The 26168-nt window shown below is 44.3% G+C and overlaps 3 protein-coding genes across 6 annotated transcripts in view; 1 reads left to right on the top strand and 2 right to left on the bottom strand.

Annotated features, from left to right (window-relative positions):
* Positions 1-12855, bottom strand: part of AIP (AHR interacting HSP90 co-chaperone) — a 21763-nt gene extending 8908 nt beyond the window's left edge. Inside the window, exons 1-4 of one of the 2 annotated variants that reach the window (XM_088473474.1) lie at positions 12714-12855; positions 11177-11356; positions 6626-6814; positions 827-1003 (exon numbers count right to left, since the gene is read on the bottom strand). In XM_088473474.1, the coding sequence (XP_088329600.1) occupies positions 827-1003; positions 6626-6814; positions 11177-11356; positions 12714-12812 (645 nt within the window). In that variant the 5' untranslated portion in view covers positions 12813-12855. Of the gene's footprint in view, positions 1-826; positions 1004-6625; positions 6815-9889; positions 10085-10179; positions 10628-11176; positions 11357-12713 lie in introns of those variants that run through there. The other variant, XM_088473475.1, reaches the window with a different exon arrangement.
* Positions 12500-25258, top strand: TMEM134 (transmembrane protein 134). 3 transcript variants are annotated; one of them, XM_088473480.1, is made up of 8 exons: positions 13263-13507; positions 19551-19697; positions 20800-20852; positions 21779-21868; positions 23227-23303; positions 23401-23445; positions 23544-23597; positions 24176-25258. In XM_088473480.1, exons 2-8 carry the CDS (start codon positions 19578-19580, stop codon positions 24256-24258), a joined length of 522 nt encoding a protein of 173 aa, XP_088329606.1. In that variant the 5' UTR covers positions 13263-13507; positions 19551-19577; the 3' UTR covers positions 24259-25258. The 3 variants fall into 3 exon arrangements, with proteins under 3 accessions (XP_088329605.1, XP_088329604.1, XP_088329606.1); XM_088473479.1 differs by lacking the exon at positions 13263-13507 and adding an exon at positions 12500-12654 and having other exon boundaries at positions 23227-23445; XM_088473478.1 differs by having other exon boundaries at positions 13255-13507; positions 23227-23445.
* Positions 22840-26168, bottom strand: part of LOC148522886 (calcium-binding protein 2-like) — a 32132-nt gene continuing 28803 nt past the window's right edge. Inside the window, exon 6 of the mRNA XM_088473477.1 lies at positions 22840-24683. Within this exon, the coding sequence (XP_088329603.1) occupies positions 24655-24683 (29 nt within the window). The 3' untranslated portion in view covers positions 22840-24654. The remainder of the gene's footprint in view (positions 24684-26168) is intronic.

A 26168-nucleotide genomic window follows, 5' to 3' on the forward strand; every position in this document is an offset into this window, starting at 1 on the left:
AAATGATTTACCATCAGATCTGCGTAGTGATGCAGGATATGTACAGGCATCTATTAAATTTGTACATTGTTAAGAGCACTGATCAATAGCTGCCAATATATTGGGTGCACACAAACTGTCTTTAGTAATCATGTTATATGGCACATTGAATTGTTCATGGACGGAGATAGTGTTCACGCTAGCACACGCAGGACGCTTGCCAGTGGACAGGGCACTTTCGCACTCCGAAGGGGGTGTGGCCAATTGGAAAGGGGCATGTTCTTAAGACACACCCTCTTTTCATCACTGCAAAGCCAGGTACACACAGAAAGACATGCTTCATGAGCGATATCTTCAGTGTTGTCCCCCTCACCTGCCGGGCTAAATTTCGTTCCCGACATTGAGCATACACACTGAATGATATCGTTCAGTGACGTCACCGGCTGCATCCCCGAACCTGCAAGTACGACCGATGAAAAATATAATTAACGATCCACGGGAGTGCGCATCGGTAACGATGTCTTGCATACACATGGAACGATAACGATATTAACGATAACGTTAATATCGCTCCATGCGTATGCAGCTTAAGGGGCGTGCCTAGCACTCGCGGAGATGCTGGGCAGCCCCAAAGCTCTCCCCGCAGCGTGAACAGATGCCATGCTCACTAGAGAGATATATATTCATCCATGTGAACTACTTTTATACAAGTGAAGTAACCGCACGTGGTATTCATTAAAGTACCTTTTTATGACTTCAGCCTGTAGTGAGATGCTGGAAAATAACAAAAGTATTGTTCGTGACCTTGCCTAATAGAGCGTTAGTAGCAAGAATTATTGCTGTGTACCTTCATCTGTAATGATTTGAGGCAGGCAATGGCCTCATAATATTTGGCAGCTGCTTCAACAGTCTTGTCTTCTTTGAACAACTGGTTTCCTTCTTGGTGAAGAAGAGGCACAGCTTCCAGTTTCTCTTCATCAGACATGGCCCAAGCATCCTGCCTGTAAGATCCTGGCTCCTGTACCTAGAAGGATAAAACACTTTGTATAGGTGGGGTGGATTCATGAGAGCCTCCTCTATTTGCAAAAGCTATAGGTGATCTAATGACGGTTTTCCTATTTTAGATACTCCCCTGTCAAGGAGGTACCTGCTAGCATTGTTTAATGATGGATACATTTGACACTGGTGTTTTGAGACTAAGTACATCTCTAAATGATAGCAACACAGCCACAGTAGTACCACACATTTACCAAAGGGTGTGTAAACATTACAACGACCAGCAATTGTGCAGATGGTTGGGGCAATTTCCCTTAGTTCCGGACAATCACAGATTGCCGGTACACACTATGTAATGAACAACGGAATGATACCTCCTTTATTACAAAGAACTGCCGCACACACGATATTGTTTGATTGACCATGCAGATTCATAATGGCCCCAATTGCCCTCACCCCCTATAAGACTTGTCCAGTCTGCTCTGCTCTTTGTGACGTTAATAATAAAAACCACCGTTTTTCCACCAAGAAGTTGTTGGTATGTCATCTGCCGGGTGGCACTATCACTATATATACACATTTATATTATGTAGTTATTCATACATATACTTCTCTTAAGAAAAAGTCTGCCCTCATGTTATTTATATCAGTGATCGCAAATACGCACTATAGCACGTATTTTACCCCGGAATGGCTTACTAGGACCCACTTTTAAAAGATGATCAGATCCCACAGGACGCGCTATGCTCAGGCTCTGTGCACCAGCCTCCCAGCCAATTGCTAACTACCTGTTACCCCAGCCAATCACTGCGTTAAGCAGTGTATCCACTAGCCGATATAATAAACAATATCGTTCATTACATCGGCCAGTGGATGTGCAGTCAACGACCAGCGACGTGGTTCCGGCACGGAACGATATCGTGAATGACATTGTTCAGTTTGTGTGCTCAATGGCGTTAAGGACATTGAGCACACCACTGGCGGGGACACACTACATATCATCGCTCATGGAGCGATATTGTGTAGTGGATATGGGCATTAGTCTCTGCAGCCAAGTGCATCCTGCAGTGTCTCCCTCCCACCTCGCCGAGTCCATCTGCTGAGAGCTCTGCTCTTTCCTCCAGGTCAGTGTACAGCGGTGCCTCTGCATGCTGTAACGGGTGCACTGAGCCCGGGAGCTGCCGCCAGCACCATGTAACTAGGCATAATGAGAATACAGTGTTACCAAATACAGTGTCTTGCAAAAGTATTCATCATCCCCGCCACCCCCCCTTGGCTTTTTACCTTTTTTGTTACTTTACATCCTGTAATTTATTTATTTATTTTTATCTGAATTCTATGTGATGGATCTGCACGTAATAGTCTAATTTGGTGAAGTGAAATGAGAAAAATATATATAAAAAAGAATCTTTATAAATAATATTCTGAAAATTGGCATGTGCATATGTAATCACCCCCTTTGCTATTAAGCCCCTCAAAAGTTCTAGTGCAACCAATTACCTTCAGAAGTCACATAATTAGATATCACACAGATGGACATCATTTCACTAAGTGTCACATGATCTGTCAGTATAAACACACCTTTTCTGAAAGGGCCCAGAGGCTGCAACACCACTAAGCAAGAGGCATCACACCATGATGCTCTCCAAACAAGTCAGGGACAAAGTTCTTGAGAAGTACAATTCTGGGTTGGGTTATAAAAATATCCAAATCTTTGATGATCCCCCGAAGCACCATCAAATCCATCATCAAATGGAGAGAACATGGTACCACAACAAACCTGCCAAGAGAGGGCCGCCCACCAAAACTCACAGACCGGGCAAGGAGGGTATTAATCAGAGAGGCAGCACAGAGACCAAAAGGTAACCCTGAAGGAGCTGCAGAGTTCCACACCAGAGACTGGTGCATCTGTGCATGTGACCACAATAAGCCGTACACTCCATAGAGCAGGGCTTTATGGAAGAGTGGCCAGAAAAAGCCATTACATAAGGTGCATACACACGTAACGATTTGTTACAAACGATTTTCCTTCAGATTTTGCCCTTGAAATAAACGATTTGGTGTTTTGTAGTGAACGATTTTATGAACGATGAATAATTTTTTAAGCATGCATATAGTGAATGGACATCGTTCATTCCATCAAATATGAACGATTTCCTGAACGAAAATCGTTCTGTTGGACAGTCAGAAGGGACGATGAACAATAACTACCAACTACAAATGGGAGCGCGCATTTGTAGTTATCATTCATTATTTGCTGCTTAAAACTGAACGATTTTTTTGAATGACAACGATGTCATTAATGACAAATCGTTAAAAAAATTGTTCCGTGTGTATGCACCATTAATGATAAAAATAAGACTACATGATTTGAGTTTGCCAAAAGGCATGTGAGCGACTCTCCAAATGTATGGCGGAAGGTGCTCTGGTCAGATGAGACTAAAATTGAACTTTTCGGCTACCAAGGAAAACGCTACGTCTGGCACAAACCCAACACATCCCATCACCCCAAGAACACCATCCCCACAGTGAAACATGGTGGTGGCAGCATTATGCAGTGGGACTGTTTTTCAGCAGCAGGGACTGGGAAACTGATTTGAGTCGAGGGAAAGATGGATGGTGCTAAATACAGGGATATTCTTGAGCAAAACCTGTGTCAGTCTGCCTGTGATTTGAGACTGGGACGGAAGTTCACCTTCCAGTAGGACAATGATCCGTAGCATACTGCTAAAGCAACACTCGAGTGGTTTAAGGGGAAACATTTAAATGTGTTGGAATGGCCTAGTCAAAGCCCAGATCTCAATCCAATTGACAATCTGTGGTCAGACTTGAAGATTTGCTGTTCACCAGCGGAAATCATCCAACATGAAGGAGCTGCAGCAGTTTTGCCTTGATGAATGGCCAAAAATCTCAGGGGCAAGATGTGGCAAGCTCATAGAGACTTATCCAGTGACTTGCAGCTGTAATTGCCGCAAAAAGTGGCTTGACAAAGTATTGACTTTAGGGGGGTGAATAGTTATGCATGCTGAAGTTTTCTGTTATGTTGTCCTAAATATTGTTTGATTCACAATATAAAAAAAAAACCACACAACGTCACAGTTGTAGGCATGTTCTGTGAATGAAATGATGCACAGCTTCAAACAATCCATTTTAATTCCAGGTTGTGAGGCAACAAAACATGAAAATTGCAAAGGGGGGTGAATACTTTTGCAAGGCACTGTACATCGCATAATGGCTTGTACTCTCGCGATTAAACACTTAACATAGCAGGGAAAACATAAATAAGTTCAGTGTGTGAAATCTCAATACACATACAACCACTTCATTAACATTGTCCATTTTGCAGCAATTTGCTGTTAAGCCGTTGCACACTGAAATGTTTTCAGCAGTCTTGGATAATGATTTGACCATGGGATCACGGTTACCTTAAAATCTGTGGATTATCGCTCACTGGAACTTGACAAGAAGACAAGTAATGTAAAACAAGTAATGCATAACTAGTAAAACAAAATAAAGCCTAATAATTGTGTATAATGTTTGGACCAATGTTTCAACCTAATAGTAAGTCGGTCAGTTGATTTTCGCCTTCCAAACGTTTGACACCTGCTCACATGAGGAATGAAAGCGCTTTTGCATTGTGAACAGTGGTTACATTCTCTATTGCAGTCTTTGAATGATGCAGAGGTCCCGATTTCTGCCAGGGGGAGGGTTAGGTTTATGGTGTGGGGAGAGGAAGGTTAGGTCTAGGCTCCGGGAATGGAGGGTTAAGGGTAAGGAGAGGGTTAAGGGTAAGGAGAGTTAGGATACCTACCGACAGATGTCTGTATCTTAACCTCAAGATTTTGACTGTCGGGATCCCGAGCGCAGGCATCCCGTACCCAACCCGTTGTACAGCATCGTCAGTTTTAGAAGTCTATGCAGAGCCTGGCCCAACCCAGTGACGTGCAGCCACCCTCCTCCCCCGCAAAGGTGAACGCTACTCTGTCACTGTCCCACGATTTGTGCTCTGTGTACGGGCAGCGAGCCAGCGCGACACCTCATGCCTGTCTACACTTCCCTGGCCGGCATCTGTCCCCGGAGAGACAGTTAGGCATATGGCTGTGACCATGTTTGGTAGGGATGTGTAGAAGTGTCTCCCCCCCTGCAGTAGTGTGTGTGTCCTGTGCCAACACTGCAGGCCTTAGAGAAGTTATTATCTGGGCTTGGTATATACTGGGAGGATCAGTCAGTATTCTTAATGTAGCATTGCCCATAGTATGGTCTGTGTTTATCCCCCTTTTTGCCCCAGCTGCTATCTACGCTTCCCTCCTCCCTACCCCCAGTACTACCTGTCCCTAAACAGGCAGTTGCCCCAGCTGCTATCTATCCTTACACCCTCCCTCCCCAGTACTGCCCCAGATGCTATCTACCCTTACCCCTTCCCTAACCCCCAGTCCAGCCCCAGCTGCTATCTACTCTTGCCCCTCCTCCCTACCCCTCAAGTACTGACTACCCCTAACCCCATCCTTTCCCCCCAGTACTGCTCTAGCTGTTATCTACCTCCTCCCTACCCCCACAGCACTGTCCCCAGTACTGACTGCCCCTAACCCCCTCCTTGCTCCAATGCTGCCCCAGCTGATTTCTCCCAGCACTGTCCCAACTGCTGTCTGCACTTACCCCCTCCCTGCCCCCAGCACTGCCTGCCCTTCCCCTCTTTACCCAGACTTCTCCCTGCCTCTACCTCCAGCTCTACCCCAAGTACTATTTGCCCTTAACCCCCTCTACCCCAACGGCTACCTGCCCCCAGCATTGTCCCATAATAGGTGATGGGACCCAGAAACAGCGGAGTAGGACCCCAAGGTTTTAAAGTGAGGGGTCCCTGGGACCCACAATTTTTTTCGCTCAGCGCGATCACTGTATATGTTGAAATATTGACATACAATAAATCTGATGGCAATGTTGCCATAATCTCCTGTGATCCATCACTGGTAAGGCTCTAAACTAGAAGGCAGGCCAGAGGATGCTTCTCTAGGTACCCTGAGCTTCATACACTCAGGTGGATGCAGAGGAAACTACAGCTACACCAAACAAAAGTAACCTGTATATGTTATTGATCTGATATTTGTAAAGGGATTGGGTACGGGATGTCGGCACTCACGATACAGACTGGGTTAAAATGCTAACACCTCGCAGCAAGTACCCCTACTCTAACACTACCCCTCCCTGCAGCCTAAAGCTACTCCTCCCTCCCTATCCCCTAAACCTAATACTTACAGTCAGGATGCTAGTGCTGGGATTCTGACTGGTTTCGGGATTCCAGTGGCAGCATTCTGAGCGCTGGCATCCTGTAACTACATTCCATGTAAAGGGGTATGTGGGGTACAGTAAAGAAGACAAAATTATTTGCTGGGGGAGCCGCAATACAATAGTAACACAGGAAAAGTTGTGTTAATGTGTAAAGCTTAAAATCTTTCTGCATCATTTCTTGTAGAGAATCAGTAATTATGGGCTCTCTCCAAAACCAATGTACCAGCAGCCGACTAACGCCAACTGCATCTCAGCAGCAATACTTCTTATAGCCAAACTGCTTTTTAACATCTCCAAAAGTGGAGAAATATATTTGTAAGGCCACTAAAACTTAAAAGCGTATTTAAATGCACAAAAGAATTACCTTTACGAGAGTGATGACGAATATCAGGGGCTGAGGGTCCTTCTGCAGAGCATCTAGGTCTGGAAACCCGAGGGAATGGTCATGAAGCTGTGCAATTCCTCCGCAACAATGTCTTTGGCCTTCGCGAGGGTCCTGTCCTGCTGCAATCTGGCGCAAACTACGAGACACTTGTGGGTATTCGATGACATGCTGGAAAGGCAATAGGCATTTTCATTAGCGAGAATGAAATCTTTACATTCAGTGCACGAAAAGCATAATAAAAAGGAAACCTTGGTAACATCTGATGCTCACAGATTTGTTTTTTCATCTGTCTAGACTACTTATTAAAGCTAGTAATTAAGCTGTCACAACAGTTGAAGTAAAGGAACCTTCATCAGGCCCAAGCAAGTGATACAACATGAGCAATGCCATAGAGCCTGCCCTATTTTTGTATAAAGAAAAAGTACTAGGATCTCATAAGATATTTAGTTGTTCTCCAAGGGATGGGGAAAAAAGGGGGACAACCGTAAGCACAAAAAAAAAAAAAAAAAAAAAACAAACAACTTGCCTCCCCTCTTAAGTGCCTAACCCTCCCCCAAAACCCCAACCCCAGTGCTTACCGTTGGGATTCCGGGGCCGGCATTCTAAACACCGGCATCCCGACTGTCGGGTTTATAACTACATCCCCTTTGAATGAGTGGCACCAGGTAAAACTGCCATAAAATAAATTAAAAAAAAAAAAAGACATGGAGGAGCCAAATGTACTTAACTGCCAATAAAACAAAGTATTTCTGAAGTAACATTATTTTGTTTGGTTGCTCTGGATAACAGACAAAGCTATGCACAGCCTTCAGCTTACTTTGCCCACCCAAACTTAATTTTGTGTTGCCTTCTTCAGGGTCCATAGGCTCCACAGGGAGACTTTGGGGGTGTAGGTTGGATCTGGATCCCAGGCACCACGCAGTTAAAGCTTTTGCTCCCAGGATGCATTGGTCCATCCATCCTATAACCCATTGGGTATACTGGGAAAACCTCTTCCCAGTAAATCCTTTACAGGTCCTGTGTTATCGGCACAGATGCTGATATCTCTAGCCCTGACTCCCCTCCAAGGAGGATGAGAGTCGATCAGTAATTGTTATTCCTGCCTTGGTGTGAGCTGTCAGATCTATTTAATTAATAGAAGATGATGAGCCAGCCCCTAAATCCAAGCACCCTCTGTTTAAATGACAGACAGTAGCTTCAGCAGACTTCCCTCTATTGGATCATCTAGCTGAACTCATGGCTGCAGCCTGGCAAACGCCTGGTAAGAGGTTTCATACAGACCTCATGTTACTCTTTTTCTGTGGCTCATTGTACAAGATTGAAACACCCCCTGTGGTGGGTTCACATGTTACACGCTTAATTAAAAGCACTAAGTTGTCTATTCCTACAGTTACTTCCTGGAAGGATCCTACGGTATAGAAAGGTGATCAATATACTCTTTCAGGGGATATTGCCAGTCCATCCATAGCTACTGCATGGGCGGCTAAAGCTATAGAGAGCTGGGCTAGCACAAGAAGACTTTTTCCCTCAGATGCTTCTAGGGATCAGATGTCTTTTGTTGCTCACCTTCGAGATGCAGCCTCCTATATTGGAGAAGCGACAGTCTCCTAACCTCCAGAGTCTCGGCAGCGGCTGTGTCTGCACACCGTACCCTGTGGCTACGCTCATGACAGACAGGATTCCAAGAAAGGCGTCGCAATGGGGAGATCTTGTTTGGCTCAGACCCTGTCAAGTTTGTAACCACGTTGGCAGCATCAGAAATTACATTTCTGCCTTCAGCAACTACTTCTATTAGGCCTCGGACTGCATCATTTAAATCCTTTCATCCTCAGGGATAGCCTAAAGGTTAGTCCTTTCCTAGGCAGTCGGCTTCCATTAGGGCCGCCAAACCCGGCCCAAGCAGACCTGGAACACCAGACGCCCTGCTTCAAAACCCGAGGGAAAACGCTCAGCCTGACAAGACGGGCCTCCCTCTGGTATATCTCAGAGTGAGAGGCCGACTTCTTCAGTTCGCCCAGTGCTGGTGTCAAACTACCACGGATGTTTGGGCAAGAGAAGTGGTCTCTCACGGGTACGCCCTCTCATTTCTCAGACGGCCTACCCACCAGTTTTTATACACAGACCCTCCTTCAGACCTGAACAAGGCCTTACAATACAGTCCCTGCTGCAAGCAGGGGGAATTGTGCCAGTTCCACTAACTCAGTGAGGGACTGGTAATTATTCTCCTCTCTTTCTAGTTCAGAAGCAGAATGGGTCTCAACGGCTTATCCTCAACCTCAAATTCTTAAACAAATTCCTCAGGGTACTCCGGTTCAGTAGGAAAACCCTACGCTTCATCATTCTAGCTATGGAGCCTGGGGACTTCATGGATATTCAGGACGCGTACCTATAGCGCCCTCACAACAGCGATATCTCCAGTTTGCTATACAGCAACACTTCCAATTTCAGACTCTGCCCTTTAGACTATCCACAGCTCCACGGGTGTTTACCAAATTATGGCTGTCATGGCGGCCCACCTACGTGGTCTGGGTGTCCTGACTGTTGCCATAACTGGACGACCTCCTGCTCCTAGCAGGATCCCCAGAAGTGCTTCCCTGCCATCAGCAGTTAACCATTGCTTTCCTGCACAAGCACGGATGGTTAATCAACTGGAAAAAGTTCTCCCAGCTTCCCTCACAGAGAATGAGTCATCTGGGAGCCCTGCTGGATTCTCAGGATCAGAAAATCTTTCTGACATCAGACGAGATCTCCACACTTCAACTACAAGTGTGCAGATGTCTCCACAGTAGCTGAGTGACGATCCACTAAGCAATGCAGGTTCTGGGATCCATGGTGTCCACCTTCGACATGGCGGAATTTGCTCAGTTCCATTCCAGGCCTTTTGGAAAGGCTGTTCCTCTCCCGGTGGAACATGTCACCCCATCGGATCAAAGCTCAGACGAGGGTGCTCTCTCCAGAGATGCGTCTGTCTCTATCTTGATGGCTACAGGCATCTCATATAACTAAGGGTCGCCCCTTTTGGGTCCCGGACTGGGTAATCCTAATAACGGACGCCAGTCTCCGGGGCGGGGCCACAGTGACCGGTCCACACTCTTTTTAGGATCGTTAGGCATCGGTCGAATCAACCCTGCCAATCAACATATTGGAACTTCGAGCTGTCTACAGGGCACTCAACTGGCCCAACACATACTTTACGGAAAACCTGTACAGGTTTAGTCAGATATTGTCACAAAAATTGCTTACATTGACCATCATGGAGGCACTCGAAGTCGGGCAGCAATGACAGAAGTGGAACGCATTCTGACATGGGTCGAGGGTCACCCCCTGGCCATCTCTGCAGTGTTCCTTCCAGGAGTTCTCAATTGGGAAGCAGACTTCCTCAGCCGTCACGACGTGCATCCCGTGGAGTGGTCGCTTCTCCAAGAGGTGTTTCAACTCCTAGTGTACAAATGAGGCCTCTCAGAAACTGCTTGTATACGGGTCCGACACCTGGTAGACGCACCAGTGAGAAGTGGAGCTTCCAGTTTGCATACCTATTCCTTCCAGTCCTTCTTCCTAAAAAGTTCTTCGGAAGTTCAAACAAGACGGAGGCACTGTTCTGCTGGTGACTCCAGTTTGGCTCAGACATCACTGGTATTCAGATCTTCGGACTCTCTACAACGACACTCCGTTCCTGCTGTCTCAAGGTCCAGACCGATTGGATCCCTAAGGTCTCCCTGTGGTGCCTATGGACCCTGAAGAAAATGAGTTATGGTAGGAACTTACCTTTGTTAATTCTCTTTCTTCGAAGTCCACATGGCACCCGCCTTCATATGGGCTATGTTTCTGGTCACCGGTTTCCTGTCTCCTCCTCTGTGAGAGTGTGATTCTTGTGTGTACCAGTCTTCCTTCTCTCTTATCCTCTTCTGGCCTTTGGCTAATTACCAACTGAGATGCCTCTGGCTCGGGGGGCGGGGTATAGGAAGGATGGACCAGTGCATCCTGGGAGCAAAAGCAACCTACACCCCCCCCCCCCCCCCAAGGTCTTCGAAGAAAGAGTTAACAAATGGTAAGTTCTTCCCATAACTCATTTTCTTCTCTGCATGTGTTAATTTTGTGCAAGATTTATATGTAGCTACAAGTAAATTTGTGATGATGTCACAGGAATGGGAAGTAGTATCTTATGTACAGTTATGAGTTAATACGCTTAGGAGCACGAAGGGCAAATGTAAAATGTGGCGACAGATTTGAATTTTATCCTAGCTCAACTCTAAAAACATAAGGATTCGCTCCTCAGGTTATATAAAGCCCATGGTGTTTAGTGATGCTCTTGAATACATGACGTAATTTAACAAATATCTTTTTCTAAAGTAAAAAGGATAGGGTGATGCTATTTAGGAGGCTAGTAACTTATCTAACAGAACCTAGCTGTGCCTCGTTCCCAGTTTTTTTTTTTTTTTTAATTGATCTTACATTTCAATACAATATATAGTATCAAAGCAGACGTGAATTTCCGTTCATTTTCAATTATTTGTTTTCATCAATACATACCGGAGTGTCACATAGAAATTCTGCAACTTCACCTTCTCCCATGCTACGGATAATAGTCTCCCAAACAGGCAATTTAAACTTTTTGCCTATTATCAACTCCATAGGCTTTTCTCTGTTCGAGCTGTCATCAATCACTGTACGCTTGTCATCACATAGTAATGTCTGATAGTGAAATGTGGCCTGTAGAAAAAGACAAGTGTGAGTTATCCATGTTATGCCACTTTCAGAGGAGGAAATGATTGTTCTTAATTATGTCTCCTATAGAGATTATAGGCATGTTAGGGCATTGTAGAGTAGAAAATATATTCCACTAATAATGATTGCTGGAATAACTGTATATAGAAACAGTGTTTTGTCATTGTAAGGTCACAGAGGGCAGGTAATCTGAATACATTTGTAATGTTCTTTGGATGTACTGTTAAAATTTAGCCCACACAGATCAATAGGAGTATTAATTACACTCAGGAAGTCTGAGGGGGGACCAGACTGCTGTTCATATGCCTCTCCCCCCCCGTTTTAGAAGACCGCTAGGCATCTTCACATCATCTATTTGCAGACTTATGGGGCCTGTACATTAGCAAACATAAAAAAAGATTGAATAATTCTGCCAACTTAACACGAGAAAATCCCTGTGGACGACGACCAGTGAACGCAAGGAGGGAGGAAGGTGGGGGGACGGACGACCAGTGAACGCGAGGAGGGAGGAAGGTGGGGGGACGGACGACCAGTGAACGCGAGGAGGGAGGAAGGTGGGGGGACGGACGACCAGTGAACGCGAGGAAGGAGGAAGGTGGGGGGACGGACGACCAGTGAACGCGAGGAAGGAGGAAGGTGGGGGGACGGACGACCAGTAAACATGTGGAGGGAGGAAGGTGGGGGGACGGACGACCAGTAAACGCGGGGAGGGAGGAAGGTTGGGGGGGGGGGGCTGCAAACGCAGGGAGGGAGGCAGCGAACACAGGAAGGGAGGTGGGGGAACCAGTGTACGCAGGAAGGAAGGGGATGCCAATAGAACTAGGAATGATGGGGGGGGGGGGTACAGTGGATAGAGGAAGGTTGAGGCAGTAAATGTAAGAAGGAATTAAGCATATGGGGGGGGAACCAATGAATGTAGGAAGGAGGGGAGGGCATTGAATGTAGGGACGAATGAAGGATGGGGTGGGGATTACTGAATACAGTGGCTACTTACTGTCACCTCGAAGTCAGTGACTCTCAGCAATGGCTGCCCCAATAGGTGGCGCTGTTGTATGGTGCTCTCATTTCCCCGCACCCTGGGCAGCAGAGTGCCTCAGTGTAAGCTACTGTACTAGGATAACGCCGCGGTTTGTCCCTTCCTATGACCTGCAGCACTAGCAGCTATCCTGGAAGCAGGAGGGGAGCGGAGTACCAGGCTCCGGGGGACTACATCCTGCTCTGACCCCAGTCATACGTGATGTCAGCCCTCCCGCTGCCTTCGCGTCATACGAGTAGCAGACGAGGTAAGGGGGTGAATATGGAGGCGCTGCAGGTGGGCGCTCCGGGTGTTGCGGCTACTGACCTTAGTGCCATCGCGGAAATCGGACACTGCGACTCTGCTGGGCGCCGTAATGCGCTTCCTGATCCCCTCACCAAGAGCCATTGGTGCCCCCGCCGCCATGTTTCTCGGCTGGTTACGTCACTGGCGGCGCCTCTGCCGCGACCAAGTGCCAAGAGCCTGTGTGAACGCATGCGCACTGGACTCCTCCCGCCCCGGCAGCCATTTTGTTGTGATGTCATTTGTAAACACAGAGAAGAGAACGAAGTAGCGGCGCGTTTGGTCAGTGAGGCTGCGCTGTGAGCTGCTGCTGACATGTTAACAAAAGGCGGGCGTGGCTCAAAATGTAACCCTGTGCTGACAGACCCGTCTCATCTATTCCCTAGTTCAACTCAGGCGGCTGCAATCATACAGTAAGAGGGAAGCAGCCAATCACAGGCCACGATGAGGGAAGTCAGGTGCGAGGGATGCTGGGAAATGTAGTTCTGTGAGAAGACAGCTAATGATAGCAGGAAAGGACGACCATGCCCCAGTGCACTGCGGGAGAAAGACTTGGCAGGGTTGACGGGGGCCTGGGATTGGTTGAGCGCATTATGACACTCACAGGCCTGCTTGCAGTGTGCTGAGTGCTCCGAGGAGGGGGGCGGGGTTGTTACTCTGTGAAGGAAGTTTAGTGGGATGTGAGCTCAGGACTGGAGGAGTGGGAGGGACCCTGGGACTGGGAGCTGGCTGTAATGTGACCACACAGAGACCCAGTCACCCAGCAGCAGCCGTCAGTGTACCAGGCCCAGGTTATGTGCTCCCTATAGCAGACACAGGTGGGTGCAGTGTTGTGCTATGTGCTCTCAGGTAGTAGTACCCTTACAGCATCTCTCCTGCTAATACTCCTGGCTTAGTATGAGTAATTCCTATCCTGTAGTTACTTTTATAGGTCTGTCCTTTTGTCAGTGCTTGTCCTGAGTATCTGGACATTATTAGAAAAGCAGTGTACTCATACGCCCATTAGGGTATATACTTCTAATAAAGGTGAAATTGTAGCGGACAATTGCAGAATGCTGTATGATAAATGGGCGCTTCATATATTATGACACAACTGTGGGGTGCACAGGGATTGTGGTTTGGATTATTCATGAGTATCTATAGGGGTTTTAGGGGTCTATTTACTAAGCAGTGTTAGGAGACAGAGTGAAAAGTGATAAGGTACCAGCCAATCAGCTCCTAACTGTCATTTTTCAAACACAGCCTGTGAGATGACAGTTGGGAGCTGATTGGCTGGTACCTTATCACTTTCTGATCACTTTTCACTCTGTCTCCTAACACTGCTTAGTAAATAGACCCTTAGACATGAAGTTTCATGGTCAGGCCGGTCTCTGCGGCGTTATTAAACATTTTATAATTTAAAAAAAAACTTTTTTTATTTGGATTAAGCAGATGATGGGGTCCAATGATAATGTTTAGGCAGTCGCTGAATGTGGAATACAGGGTGCAATTTTTTTCTTTCGCCATGATAAAAAAAATAGAAATTCTTAAGGAATATGAAACGCACGTTTAAATGAATTTGCTGTCACTGGAGAATATTTTGGATCGGACATGCTACTTTCTCATGTTGAGCATTTCTTTTTATTACAATGTTAGCAAACTCGTGTGTTCACTGGAGATTAGTCAGTAATGTGCTTGTATCTAAAGGATAGTCATTGTCCCATAGTTAACTTTTAATGGCTTTGTTTGACATATAAAGTTTAACTAATAAACTTTTGTTTGTGTCATCACTTATGACTTTAGCCACCTTCAGGAAAATAGGCGTTCATACATTACTACTATTACTACTATTACTACTATTAGAAAGTTGCAATCACTAGAGTGATTTTGTGATGACATTATTGCTAAAAAATGTGAACTGTCTTGAAATAAAGTCCCGTGATTGTGTGTCTACCTCCTAATGTAAATGTGGACAGTAACACACCTTTGTTTTACATTTCAATGACACACCAAAATTGGGTACAGTTCTGCTCTGTATAGTGCACAGTTGAGATGGAGAAATACTTTAAAATGTACTTACCACAGAGGTGGCTGAATAATGTAAAGTTCTGCAGTTTATATCTGTGTAGAGTTGTAGGTTTTTAGTCAGACCATTTTAAGGGGTCAATCCAATTAGCCGTAAAGGTTACGAGTTGCCGTTGCCACGGTGTTAAAACGCCCGGTCTCAGCCCGCATTTACTCATTTATATCTGCAATTGGGCTGGACCTATTTGCAATAGCACCTCTCCTTGTGTATCAACACCTATTTCCCTATAGATTGTAAGCTTGTGAGCAGGGCCCTCTTACCCTTATGTATGTCATGTATGTATGTCTTTTACAACCCAGTATAATGTTAATCTTGATTCAAATTGTAAAGCGCAACGGAATTTGCTGCGCTATATAAGAAACTGTTAATAAATAATAAATAATATTTGCAGCCCTATAGTGTTGAGCAAATTCAGGCTGCCGCCGTACTTACTTGCACCCACGATGCATTTGCGGGTAATTGAATTGACCCCTAAAACTAGTAATTTCTACTAGGCTCCTAATCCAAATTATTATTTCCGATATGTAACAAATATAATGTACAAATTTGTTGCTGAATACAAACTAAGTTAAGTTAAGGCCATGTGGGAAACATTGCATTATAAAAAATCTGCCCTAAACCTCTACACACTACAATTGTCCCACAATAGTTCATTCCCTCCCTCGCCCAAGAACATGCTATTCATCAACAGTGGATATTTTTCAAACAACCTACCCCCACACTAGACATAACCACTTTACACCGCACCAAACAAGAAAGCTATTCACATTGCACCCTCTGCTCTAATTGGTGTGTTCCTGTCATTCTCAAAACTTCATACATACTGTACTAGACGTAAAAAAAAAAAAAAAAAAGTTTCTATAGAAGCACCCAAAAATAAACTACAAATATTTTAGCAGAAAGAATAGAAAAACAAACACATTTTCTAACCATTACTCCATTGCACTCATAACATACTTTCTTTACACAAGATTACTGGGTACGGATATAGGGGCATATGTATCAAAGCTTGATGTGTGATAAAATTGTGAAATTATATCACCAACCAATCAGCTTCTAACTTACATTTTGCAGGCTGTGTTTAAGAAATGATAGGAGCTGATTGGTTGGTGATATCATTTCACAATTTTATCACGCATCAAGCTTTGATACATATGCCCCTAAATTTGTGTACATACATAAAACCTCAGTGCATGTGTAATTTTCCTGGCTAGGTGATAACTGCATTTTGCTGATCATAACCTTGTCCTTGTAAATATAATGCAGTCATACATGGCTAAATTTACATACAAATAATAGATAGGTTTAGCCGCTTTACGCGACTAAACCCAGTGCATTTGTTTGCGACAAGCTTGATAAGTAATGGGTGCCCGTGGCAGACCTGCTCATCAGCGTAACAATTGAATACTTGCTTAAACAAGTAAAATGCATACAATTTACTAGTAGAAAAAGCCTTGCAGCATTGTTTAAAGGTCCCTATGGAGGCAGAAGTGTGTGCAATGCCGCAACGCAGGAGGCATCATCACCGGGGGTCTATCCATCACATGTAGCAACACAATTCCCCTTGCTCCCTGTAGCAACATATCATCCCACACTGCCACTGCACGCTGTCTATTTGGCTCTCCCTAATGTGTAGAGTCAGTAGATGAGCTCAGGGCCATAACTAGGGGCGGCGCTGCGCAGGGCTCTGTGGGCGGCACCATCACAGCCCCATGGCCCTGGCTTCTGGCTAGCAGGCTGCTTGGAATGACACCTTGCTACCAGGATCACTGCTGCGGCGGCGCCGGAGTGTTTTTTAGACGCTCCTGGTGGTGCCATCAAACAGACGCAATCCTGCAGCTCTTAAGGTGTCTACACACTTGGCGATGTGCTCACGATCGGACATCGAAGGCACGATTTGGTGTTAAAAACTGTCCAAAGTGACAAACGATCTATCGTGCCTCCTAACTATTCCAGTGCATCGTGATGGAGATCAGAAAATCTGCCGAACAGCATTGCAGATATGAAGATGCAATGTACGACCAGCGGGTACGCGCATCGGCATCGTGATGGTGAGTAGACACTCATGATTTGGGCATATTTTACACTATTTGACGTCACGATGCGTCGGAATCGAGCAAATTGGGTAAAACATCGCATAGTGTGTAGGCACCATTACAGAATAATTGTTCTCCCTGTGTCACTAGATTTTTATATATATATATATATATATATATATATTATATATATATATATATATATATAATTTTTTTTTATTTTTTTTTATTAGTGTTCACTCTAGCTCCGGCGGCAGGCAGGACGCCGGAGCTAGAGAGGGCACATCCGTGCATGCACCCGAAAAGGGGCGTGTCTGTAAGACTCGTCCCCTTTTCGTCACTCTTGGGGACATGCCTGGCACTTACGGACACGCCGGGCAGCCCCCAAGCGCTGCCAACAGGGAGAATAGATGCTTCCGACGTCTATTCTCCGGCGGTGACCAGGTCACCGCACATTATCCCACCCGCAGGTGAAGATAGCACCCGCAGGCTGTCAGGGCAGGGTGCTTTTTGGACCTCTAAAACAGCCTAGCGGGAACGCTATATATACATATAATATATATTTAATTTTTTTTGCCTCCCAAGAAATGTGGGCTTGTAAGCTTTGTGTGCAGAAGTTTGCTTTAAAGTCCCAGTCTGGCCCGGACTATGGGAATGAAAGTAAATTTCACTCAAATGCAACAAAAAATAGACATTTGTTGTTCAGGGCCCCATACACGGTGCAATATGCACCTTGTGATGCGACGGCCGACATATCGAGCGACCCCCACATACGGAGCGATCCACTGCCCGACCACCCGATATGCCGGTAACCCCCTCCGCATAGCGCTGCATGGGATCGTCCATCGCATCACCAGATCTCTTGTGCAGTATGTAAGATCTGGAGGAGCGATGTATGATCCCGCGGGAGCGCGCACTGGCCGATATCATAGCCACACACGGCTAGAAGCTGTGGCAATCTTGCAAATATAATGATTACATTACTGAGACTGCTCCACGGCCACTGCTTTACAAAGACAGGTGCAATGCAGATGAATTGATTGGCTGCTATGTTACCTGTTGCAGTCATATCTTTGTCAAGTACCATCCCAATGAGTATTTCACACACCTCTCACCAGTGATGGGTGCCGAAAAAATGGTGAAGATAAAAAAATCAAAAAGATAAGAAAAAAAACCACCACCATGGTGGGGATGCTGCTTGATGCTCCCACCACAAGCCTGCACTCGGGCCGTAGGCTGTGCATGGCTGCTGTAGTCTGTAAGGTCATCTGAGCACGGTTCTCTCTACATATTATGCTAACTGCAGACTATAATTATATATCTGTGTTGTCAGTAGATTCTGTGATTTTCTGGACTTCAGTATCCCTTAGTACCGCGCTGAGGAACCCTTCTGGTGCATTATATATAAACCATAATAATGGTCTCAGTGACATCCCCTGCTCTACCTACTACTTACATATGAGGTGGGAGAATGGATTGCACATGCCCTCGACCTACCCTGACTTGTTAGAAGTTGTTGCCCATTTACCATGGTGTGTGGGTTCTACTCGCACCAGAAACAGGACCATCCTGTACATGCAGAATTTGCAGTATTTTTAGGGGAAGATTGTTGGGGATAGACTAAAGCTGGGTACACACCTTATCTGCAGATGATGGTTGTTCATACACACTGAACAACCATCATCCATCTTCTGACACCCCTCCCCACAGCCTCCACTGCAAGTTTACAGGGGGTCGGCTGACCACCCATACACACGGCACGATGTGTACGGGTGGTCAGCCCGTCTCCAAATAATGTCTCCAAACATTATTTGGAGACATTTAACCAGGCCTGGAATGCATAACTGCGCAGAGGGACACTATTACAGATGTACATGCACAAAGCAGTTGGGAAGTCATGCTTTCACTTTTTTTCATACTTGACACTGTTTTTTTCTGTTGATTAATTTGGTAAAAGGGTCACGTACATGCTTTCAATTTTAATTACACACTAGGCAATGACCAGATCAATTATCTTAGTATGTGCCTAAAATAAAGTAAAAGGCCTGACTAGATGCCACTAACCAAACTACAAAGTAATAAAGAGTCAGATGCAGCAAACCTTGGAGAGAGATAAAATGGAGACATTACCAATAGCAGCCAATCAGCTTCTAACTACCATTTTATAGACTCTGCTAGATAAATGATAGCTAGAAGCTGATTGGTTGTTATGTTCAACTTTTCCACTTTATCTTTCTCAAGGGTTTGATATATCTCCCACTGTTGTCTCAAGAGAAAAAGGGCACTCAACCAGCTGTCCTGGAACCAGTAGCTCATCCGTTTTTAATGCGTTTGTCGTAATGGTAGGCAATACATTTGATGCTGCTTTATAATTACAAGTACTGTTCTCCTGTCTACACAAAAGTCTCTATATATCTAATATATTATATCTATCTATCATCCAACTTCCAGCCAAAATGAGACCAGCACACCACCATATAACAGTTTCAAAAAGTGCTTATATTGAAAAGGATAGCCGCATATGCACAGCAAGTATGACATCAAACAGTGGATTATCATGATAACTCATCATGTCCAAAGGGGGGGCTTGGTATAGAAGCAGATACCTCCTTCTGCCCGACAGCTGTTTCAGTGGAATCCCACCTTCCTCAAGGAACACATTATATCTGCATATCTCACTCTAATTTAGAGTACAGTCCATGATGCTCAGTGCTGTTTTCCTGTTGTATATTATTAGTAATATGGATCTATTATCTGCAGGACTTACCACAGCCCTCCACAAGGTTCATGGGTAAATTCACGATTGACGATGCATTTGAGATGTCTGTTGAAGACACAGGACCCAGGTTTGGGGCGTTACACTTTGGTGGAGACAACGAGGCTCAACAGAATCGACACAAGTACAAGGTGATTTTTATTTGCCCCTGAATATGAATGGCCTAGCTAATAACACAAGGTGCAATAGGTGGCAGCCTACTGGATCAAATACCATAATTTAGGATTGTTCTACAAAAAGTACACAGAATGGAGATTTATTTATCTTTTTATTACAAAGGGTGCTTGCAGCAAAATAGATTTCTCATTCTTCTTTAATACTTTCAACAATCTTCACGTTTAGAACATTTCCTTTAGACTACATGGATAAATGGGATGTAGACGGGTTTAGCCACTTTACGTGGATTAACTGGGTCTAATTGTGCACAGTAATTAATGGCTGCCCAAAAACAATTTAATTGCAACTTGGGTGCCCATTAATTACCGCCCCTATAAAAACAATTGAATTGCCCCCTTCAAGTTCAGTTATAGGAACTTTTACAAATTGAGCACTTATGTTATTCTTGTCTTCACATTGGATCAACTAGAAGTTTACTTGTAATTGACCTGTAATTGAAAGTTCAGTAACCTGGAGCAGCCACTCCTGAGAATCTCAGATTTTTTTTTTTATAAATGATGGGTTTAGCTATTTCCAGCAGCTTCCTCACAAAATCGAGTGCACGATCGGGATCCTGTTTGTGATTTCTCCTCACATCCGATTTCTATAACATAATGATGTACTGTGCTATTGTATCGTATGTTTTAGAATCCCATCCCTCAGAATCTCTTCCTACAATTTACTCTACTGCAGTCAGGCGCACAGGTCTATCCTTTCTTGGCTCTCCCCCATATAAACATGGATTTTTCCAGAAGCCTATATGTTTAGTTAAGTGCAGCAATGTTTCCGGCTGCTTTAGATAGCAGACTTATAACTATTCCAGAAAAACGTAATTCATGCCTGTTACCGGTTATGTAACGGACACTTGCATTGCTAAGTACGTCAATACCCCTCCTCCGCTGTATTCTGCGTTCTCTTTATGTCAGAGAAACCACTGGAACGGTGTGTACTGCAGTGAGTCTTGAATACCTCACACATTCCTGAACAGATTTTTGCATTCTTTTGACACAAGGCAAATTCTCCGCTGCTGCTGTTGTTCTTTTTATTTTATATTCATTTTATTTGTTTTGTACTTAGAACTTGGAGAATGATGAAGAGACCGAACATGTGAAAATTAAAGATTTAGAAAGGTGTGGAACAAAGATGCCAGATTGTTTTCCTGGTAGCAATAAGTGTCATTTGCAGAACATTTGCACCTTTGCTACACCCCATGGCTTGTAACTTTTTGTATTTTCATGTGCATATGTGAAACATAGGTCCTGATTGAGACCCACTTGCGTGCGCGAGCCCCGTAGCGAGTGAATTTTCACTCGCTGCGGGACTCACTACAAGACGGGGCGGCTGTCGATTGTGCTTGACAGCTCGCCCCGTTTTGTAGGCGTGCAGGGGGGGTGGCTTCACAAACGGAGGCGCTCCTGAAGGAACGCCTTCCGTTTGTGGGCGGCCCTCATGACATCACCAGTGATGTCAGTAGTGAACTTCCTGCTCTATTAGAGCAGGAAGTTCACTGGGGCTTGCGCTGGACGAGACCCTACCACAAGGGTCTCGTCTCAAGCCCGATGGTCGCGATAATCTCGAATATCGCCAGGCCGCCCGCCAAAGCTGTGGGTGGTCACCCACAGCTTAGCGAGCGGCCGGGGGGGCGAAAAACGGCCCGCCCTGATTCAGAGCGAGCGCTCGCATATAGCGAGCGCCTCTGAATCATGGCCATAATTCTATGTTTTATGTAAGAATAATTACATATTATTTGTCACATTTCTAGTACTGCAATTTGAGGGTGCTGAGTGTATGTACCTTATGTGTTGAACATTGTGTTCTTTTTGGAATGAGTATTTTTATCACTTGATTATTAATCTATTTGTGACCTTTTAGCATTTATACAGTAGCTTAATGTTAGCACACCCTCTTGTGGGATTTGTCAGGTTTTATGTGGTTTTTCTTTAGTTTATTTTTTACATGAAAATAAATGTTTAAGCTCTTTAGCTTTGTACAAAGTATAACACTGCATCTTTGACAAATACAGCTAACCTATTTTCACGTTCTGTCTTGCTCACAGTGGTCTTCCAACCCTTTCTTCTCGTAGCTCCCAGTGCTCATTCAGCACCATAAGTAACAGTACCCAGCTATCCAATCAACACTGCTTCAGGTAATCTCATTATTTGTCCATCTAAAATAAATGTGGGGGCAATTCGATCGTTTTATTGGGCAGCGATAATTAAAAGGTACCCATTAACTGTCGCGCCCAAAAGCACTGTGTTTAGCCTTGTAAAGACTAGACGAAACCCGTCTAGTCCTGGTTAGGGCATGCAAACTATGCTTGTGCCACATGGCATATTGAGGCTCTGGGGTTTACCTATGAAGTGTCGGATTCTAAATCCCGTCACTTCTGTTGGTGTTTATGCCCGATATTTAAAAGGGCAGTGCTTTTACTAGCAAGGCACAGCTAGTAAAACACCTGCCCTTTTAAATATCCGGCATAAACACCAACAGAAGTTTCGGGCTTTACAACCCTACACTTCATAAATAGACCCCTGGGTGTATGAGGACACATCTGTATTTACATTTATTTATAAGATTACTGAGGTATATAAATCACAGAGCCCTAACTATAATTAAGCAGTCTAAGCAAGAAATGGCTAAATAATGAGTTTATGCGAATCATTATAATAAAAGCCAAATCAAAAATGGGTGCTCCTCTAAATCTGTACCTAAGGCCGGGAACACATTAGGATGACCGGCAATCGTGCAGATGGTCTGGGCGATTTCCCTTCGCACTGGACCATCACAGATTGCCGGCACATGAAGGACCTCGTTCTGTCCTTCATTAAAGTGCACTGACACACACACACACTATTGTTTGACCGTGCAGCGCGATCAATCAAATCTTCTCTTATGTCGTCTGCAGGAGCGAGCAATTGTGCGTACACACTAGACAATTTGTCGTTTCAAAAATGGCAAATCGGCCCAATATTGTTCTAGTGTGTACCCACTCTAAGAAATGAATAATCCAACCAATGTGCTATTGTCGGCAGTTCACTTGTCTTGTAACTAAGTAAGAATACACTGCTGGAGGTGTTATGAGAATGATCATGTAATAAGCACCATCAGAAGTTCGAGCTATACACGTCTTTATTGGGAAGATTGTGTGTCATGATCCTTATGTGGGATATTACATAATATGTAACAAAATCTGATCACATTGTTTTATTCCCCTAAATAGCTCCACAACATATATAGTTGTAAAGGAAGCAGTGTTTCACAATCATGTCCCTTTAAATACAAAAGCAATCTATTCTTATTTATTGTTTTACTGCACCCATTGTGTTTAGCCAAACTAGTGGAACAGTTTTGTAAAATGAAACGGTAAACCTGGTGTGGTTTGTGATACTTTTTAATGAACAACTGCATACGTAGTGTATGCAGTATGCTATCTTTTACTGTTTACTGCACCAATGTTACAATGACCTCGCTTACAATGCCCTCCCTTGCCCCACTGTGTTTCAGCTGGACTAGACATCCTCTTGTACAGAAAAATAAGAAAGTTGTTCTGTCGGCTTTTCTGCTGCTGTTTTTAGGCTTGGGTGAGTACTGTTCCCGCCGTCCTTTATTCCCCGGACTCTCTGCCGCTTCCCCTACTATGATGACTGTGACACTAATTCTTTCTCTTGTGTTCTACAGTCTTCGTGTTTGTTGGTTTGGGGCTACAGGTCAGCCCATCGCCAGGTGCGTATCAGACTCTACTATAGTAGTGCACACATTGTAAATGTAGTCACACCATGTCAGCATGATTGACCAGTGGTGATGTCCCTCTTTCTCTGCAGCTGTTACAAGTGCCATCTTCTTTGTTCCTGGACTACTTTTACTGATTCCAGGAGGTGGGTCTTGTTCTTTATACCTGTACCAAACAGTAGTGCATGGACATCCACACTTATGGTGCGTACACACGGTACGATCAGTCAGCGATAACGATATCGCTGACTGATCGTCCTGCACCTTCCCGGAGTGCTGGATGATTGATATCGATCATCCAGCACCCCACCAACGGCGGCCAACGTGGGTCCCTATAGTAACCTGGTCGATATCGTCCAGGTTGGCCTGCGTGCACAGGCGATGGACGATATCGTTATCGTCCATACGTGCCCGCACATCTCAGGTTGTTGGTGGGTTGGAAGGGACCAAAAAAATGCACGATATGATTGATATCGTTATCGTTCATATCAAGCATTTTAATCGTCCCGTGTGTGCGCACCATTACTTCTGTACTAGGCACTCCATTGGTGCTACACTAATGGTGCTACTGTAGAATTGCATTTCACTGTAGAGCGTATACAGATAGGCTTTCTTATTACTGTGACTGCCGGCAATAAAAACAGATATTGCCGCTGTTGTTAAAACTACCCCAAATACAACCTTGTGTTTCATGTAACGTTTCTTCTATTCCATCTCTTTGCAGTATATCATGTAATATTTATCTATTGTGCTGTGAAAGGAAAACATGGTTTCCAGTTCTTCTACCTCCCATATTTTGACAAGTGACCCAAACACAAGAACTTCTGACTTTTTTACACTGAATCCCACAACACTATGGAAACCACTAAGGGCTCAGACTGAGATGGGAATGGACCACTAGGGGGCAGTGCCCTGCTCTGTGAATGCTGCCTCTCTCAGGATCTTACCTACGGTGATTTCCTCACCTCTGTAGCCAATATTTCTGTGACCAGTGTTTTATAGACAGTCACAAGATTTTGCCTTTTTAATTTAATTTTTTTTCTACATTGTTTGTAACTGTTTAATACATTGATAACTAAACGGAAACTTTTTACCACAAAAAAATTTGTATGCACTTTGATTGTTGTACACAAACCGCAAATCACAGTCACTGGAAGAGGAATGCGCCCAGTTTACAGGACTTTCCCATCACAACAACAGACGTTATCTAGATGACAGCATCATGACAAACTCTGAAAAACAGAGGATAGAGTGTGAGCGGAGAGATACAGTACTTCTATAAACATGGTCAAAACTTCGCATCAGTATTGAAAAAAATGAAACGAGTGAATTTATCAGTTCATTTACCACAGTTTACCTGACTATTGGCTTTGGAATCCTAATTATGGTTTTGCTGAACATCTACGTTCCACATTTGGTAAACCCAGAAAACTGAATACAGTAGCATCAGCCTATAGAAGGGGCAAGGTGAAAGCAAATCTAATGAGGACATCGGGTGCACATTCCCTTACACAACTGTAATGCTGGATTTCAGGAACAATACAGATCACTAGGCCTTCCATAGGTATGACTTATTTCAATGGGCTTAAAGGGACGTGAAAGTCCTTACATCATGAAGGTCTCTCTTACCCAATAGTAATAGCAGTGGTTTAGCACCACCCCTGCACAGCCCACATGTCTATATATATATATATATATATATATATATACCACCAAATGTACACCTACTGAGTAAGAAGAGTCTCTTGCCCGTATCCTAAATCATTAAACTTTTTATTAAAGTCATTAAACTTATTTTATGAGTTCAGGTCTCTTGGGTGTCCCAGTTTTTCACTTTCAAGTTATTGGGGCAAACAATACATGACTTTACATTCACAAATATTTCTATGTTTTGTTATATAGGCACTTTATATAAGTGCTTTGTTTTCCTCAATAATAGTTCATAGTCTGTACGAGAGCAAAATTTGTGTTATTTGCGTGGCAAGGAATAGGATAACTCCCACTCATGGTTCTGTAATATAAAGTAAGATGTGCTCTCTGCCCACCAAACCTATTCACATGTGGCACAGAAATACATTGGGTAGCATTTATAAAAAGTGTTCTACAGGAAGTGGTGAAGATTGTTAAACCAGTATTTCCACGTGTTAGGAGTTGTAGAATACATTTTAGGTTCCCCATGTTGTGTAGACAAGGATCAAGCCATGGTTAAGTGTATATTTTGTCATCATCAAGCCATAAAATGAATGCGTATTACTATACTGTGCTGCCAAGGAAGCATACCAGTGGTTCCCAAACTGTGCAGGTGGTCTAAAGAGGCCGGCCAGTGTTTTTTTTGTATGGTTCTACATCGCAGTGCATTGTGGGAGATCAGACAGGAAGTGTCTGATCTGAGAAGCGATGGCGCTGATGATCAATACTAAAGGTATGTACTGGGGGGCATGGAACATGTAGAGGGGCAAATGGAGGGGGCAATGGTGGAGAGACGGAGGGGACAGTGGATGAGAGATAGAGGGCAATGGGTAAGAACAGCACAGGTTTTTGTTTTTTTTTTTCTCTCCTTTTTTAAATACTTATTACATTATTTTGACTCAACCACTTAATAAAAAAAAGCGGGACTGCTCGGTAAATATTTTGGCTTACGCTGGGTACACATCTAAAATATATATCTGCAGATGATGGTTGTTCATACACAGGCCCCCGGGGGCCTGTACAGCAAG

Source organism: Taudactylus pleione, unplaced genomic scaffold, assembly GCF_031769625.1.
Source record: "Taudactylus pleione unplaced genomic scaffold, aTauple2 ptg000136l, whole genome shotgun sequence".
NCBI classification, from domain to species: domain Eukaryota; kingdom Metazoa; phylum Chordata; class Amphibia; order Anura; family Myobatrachidae; genus Taudactylus; species Taudactylus pleione.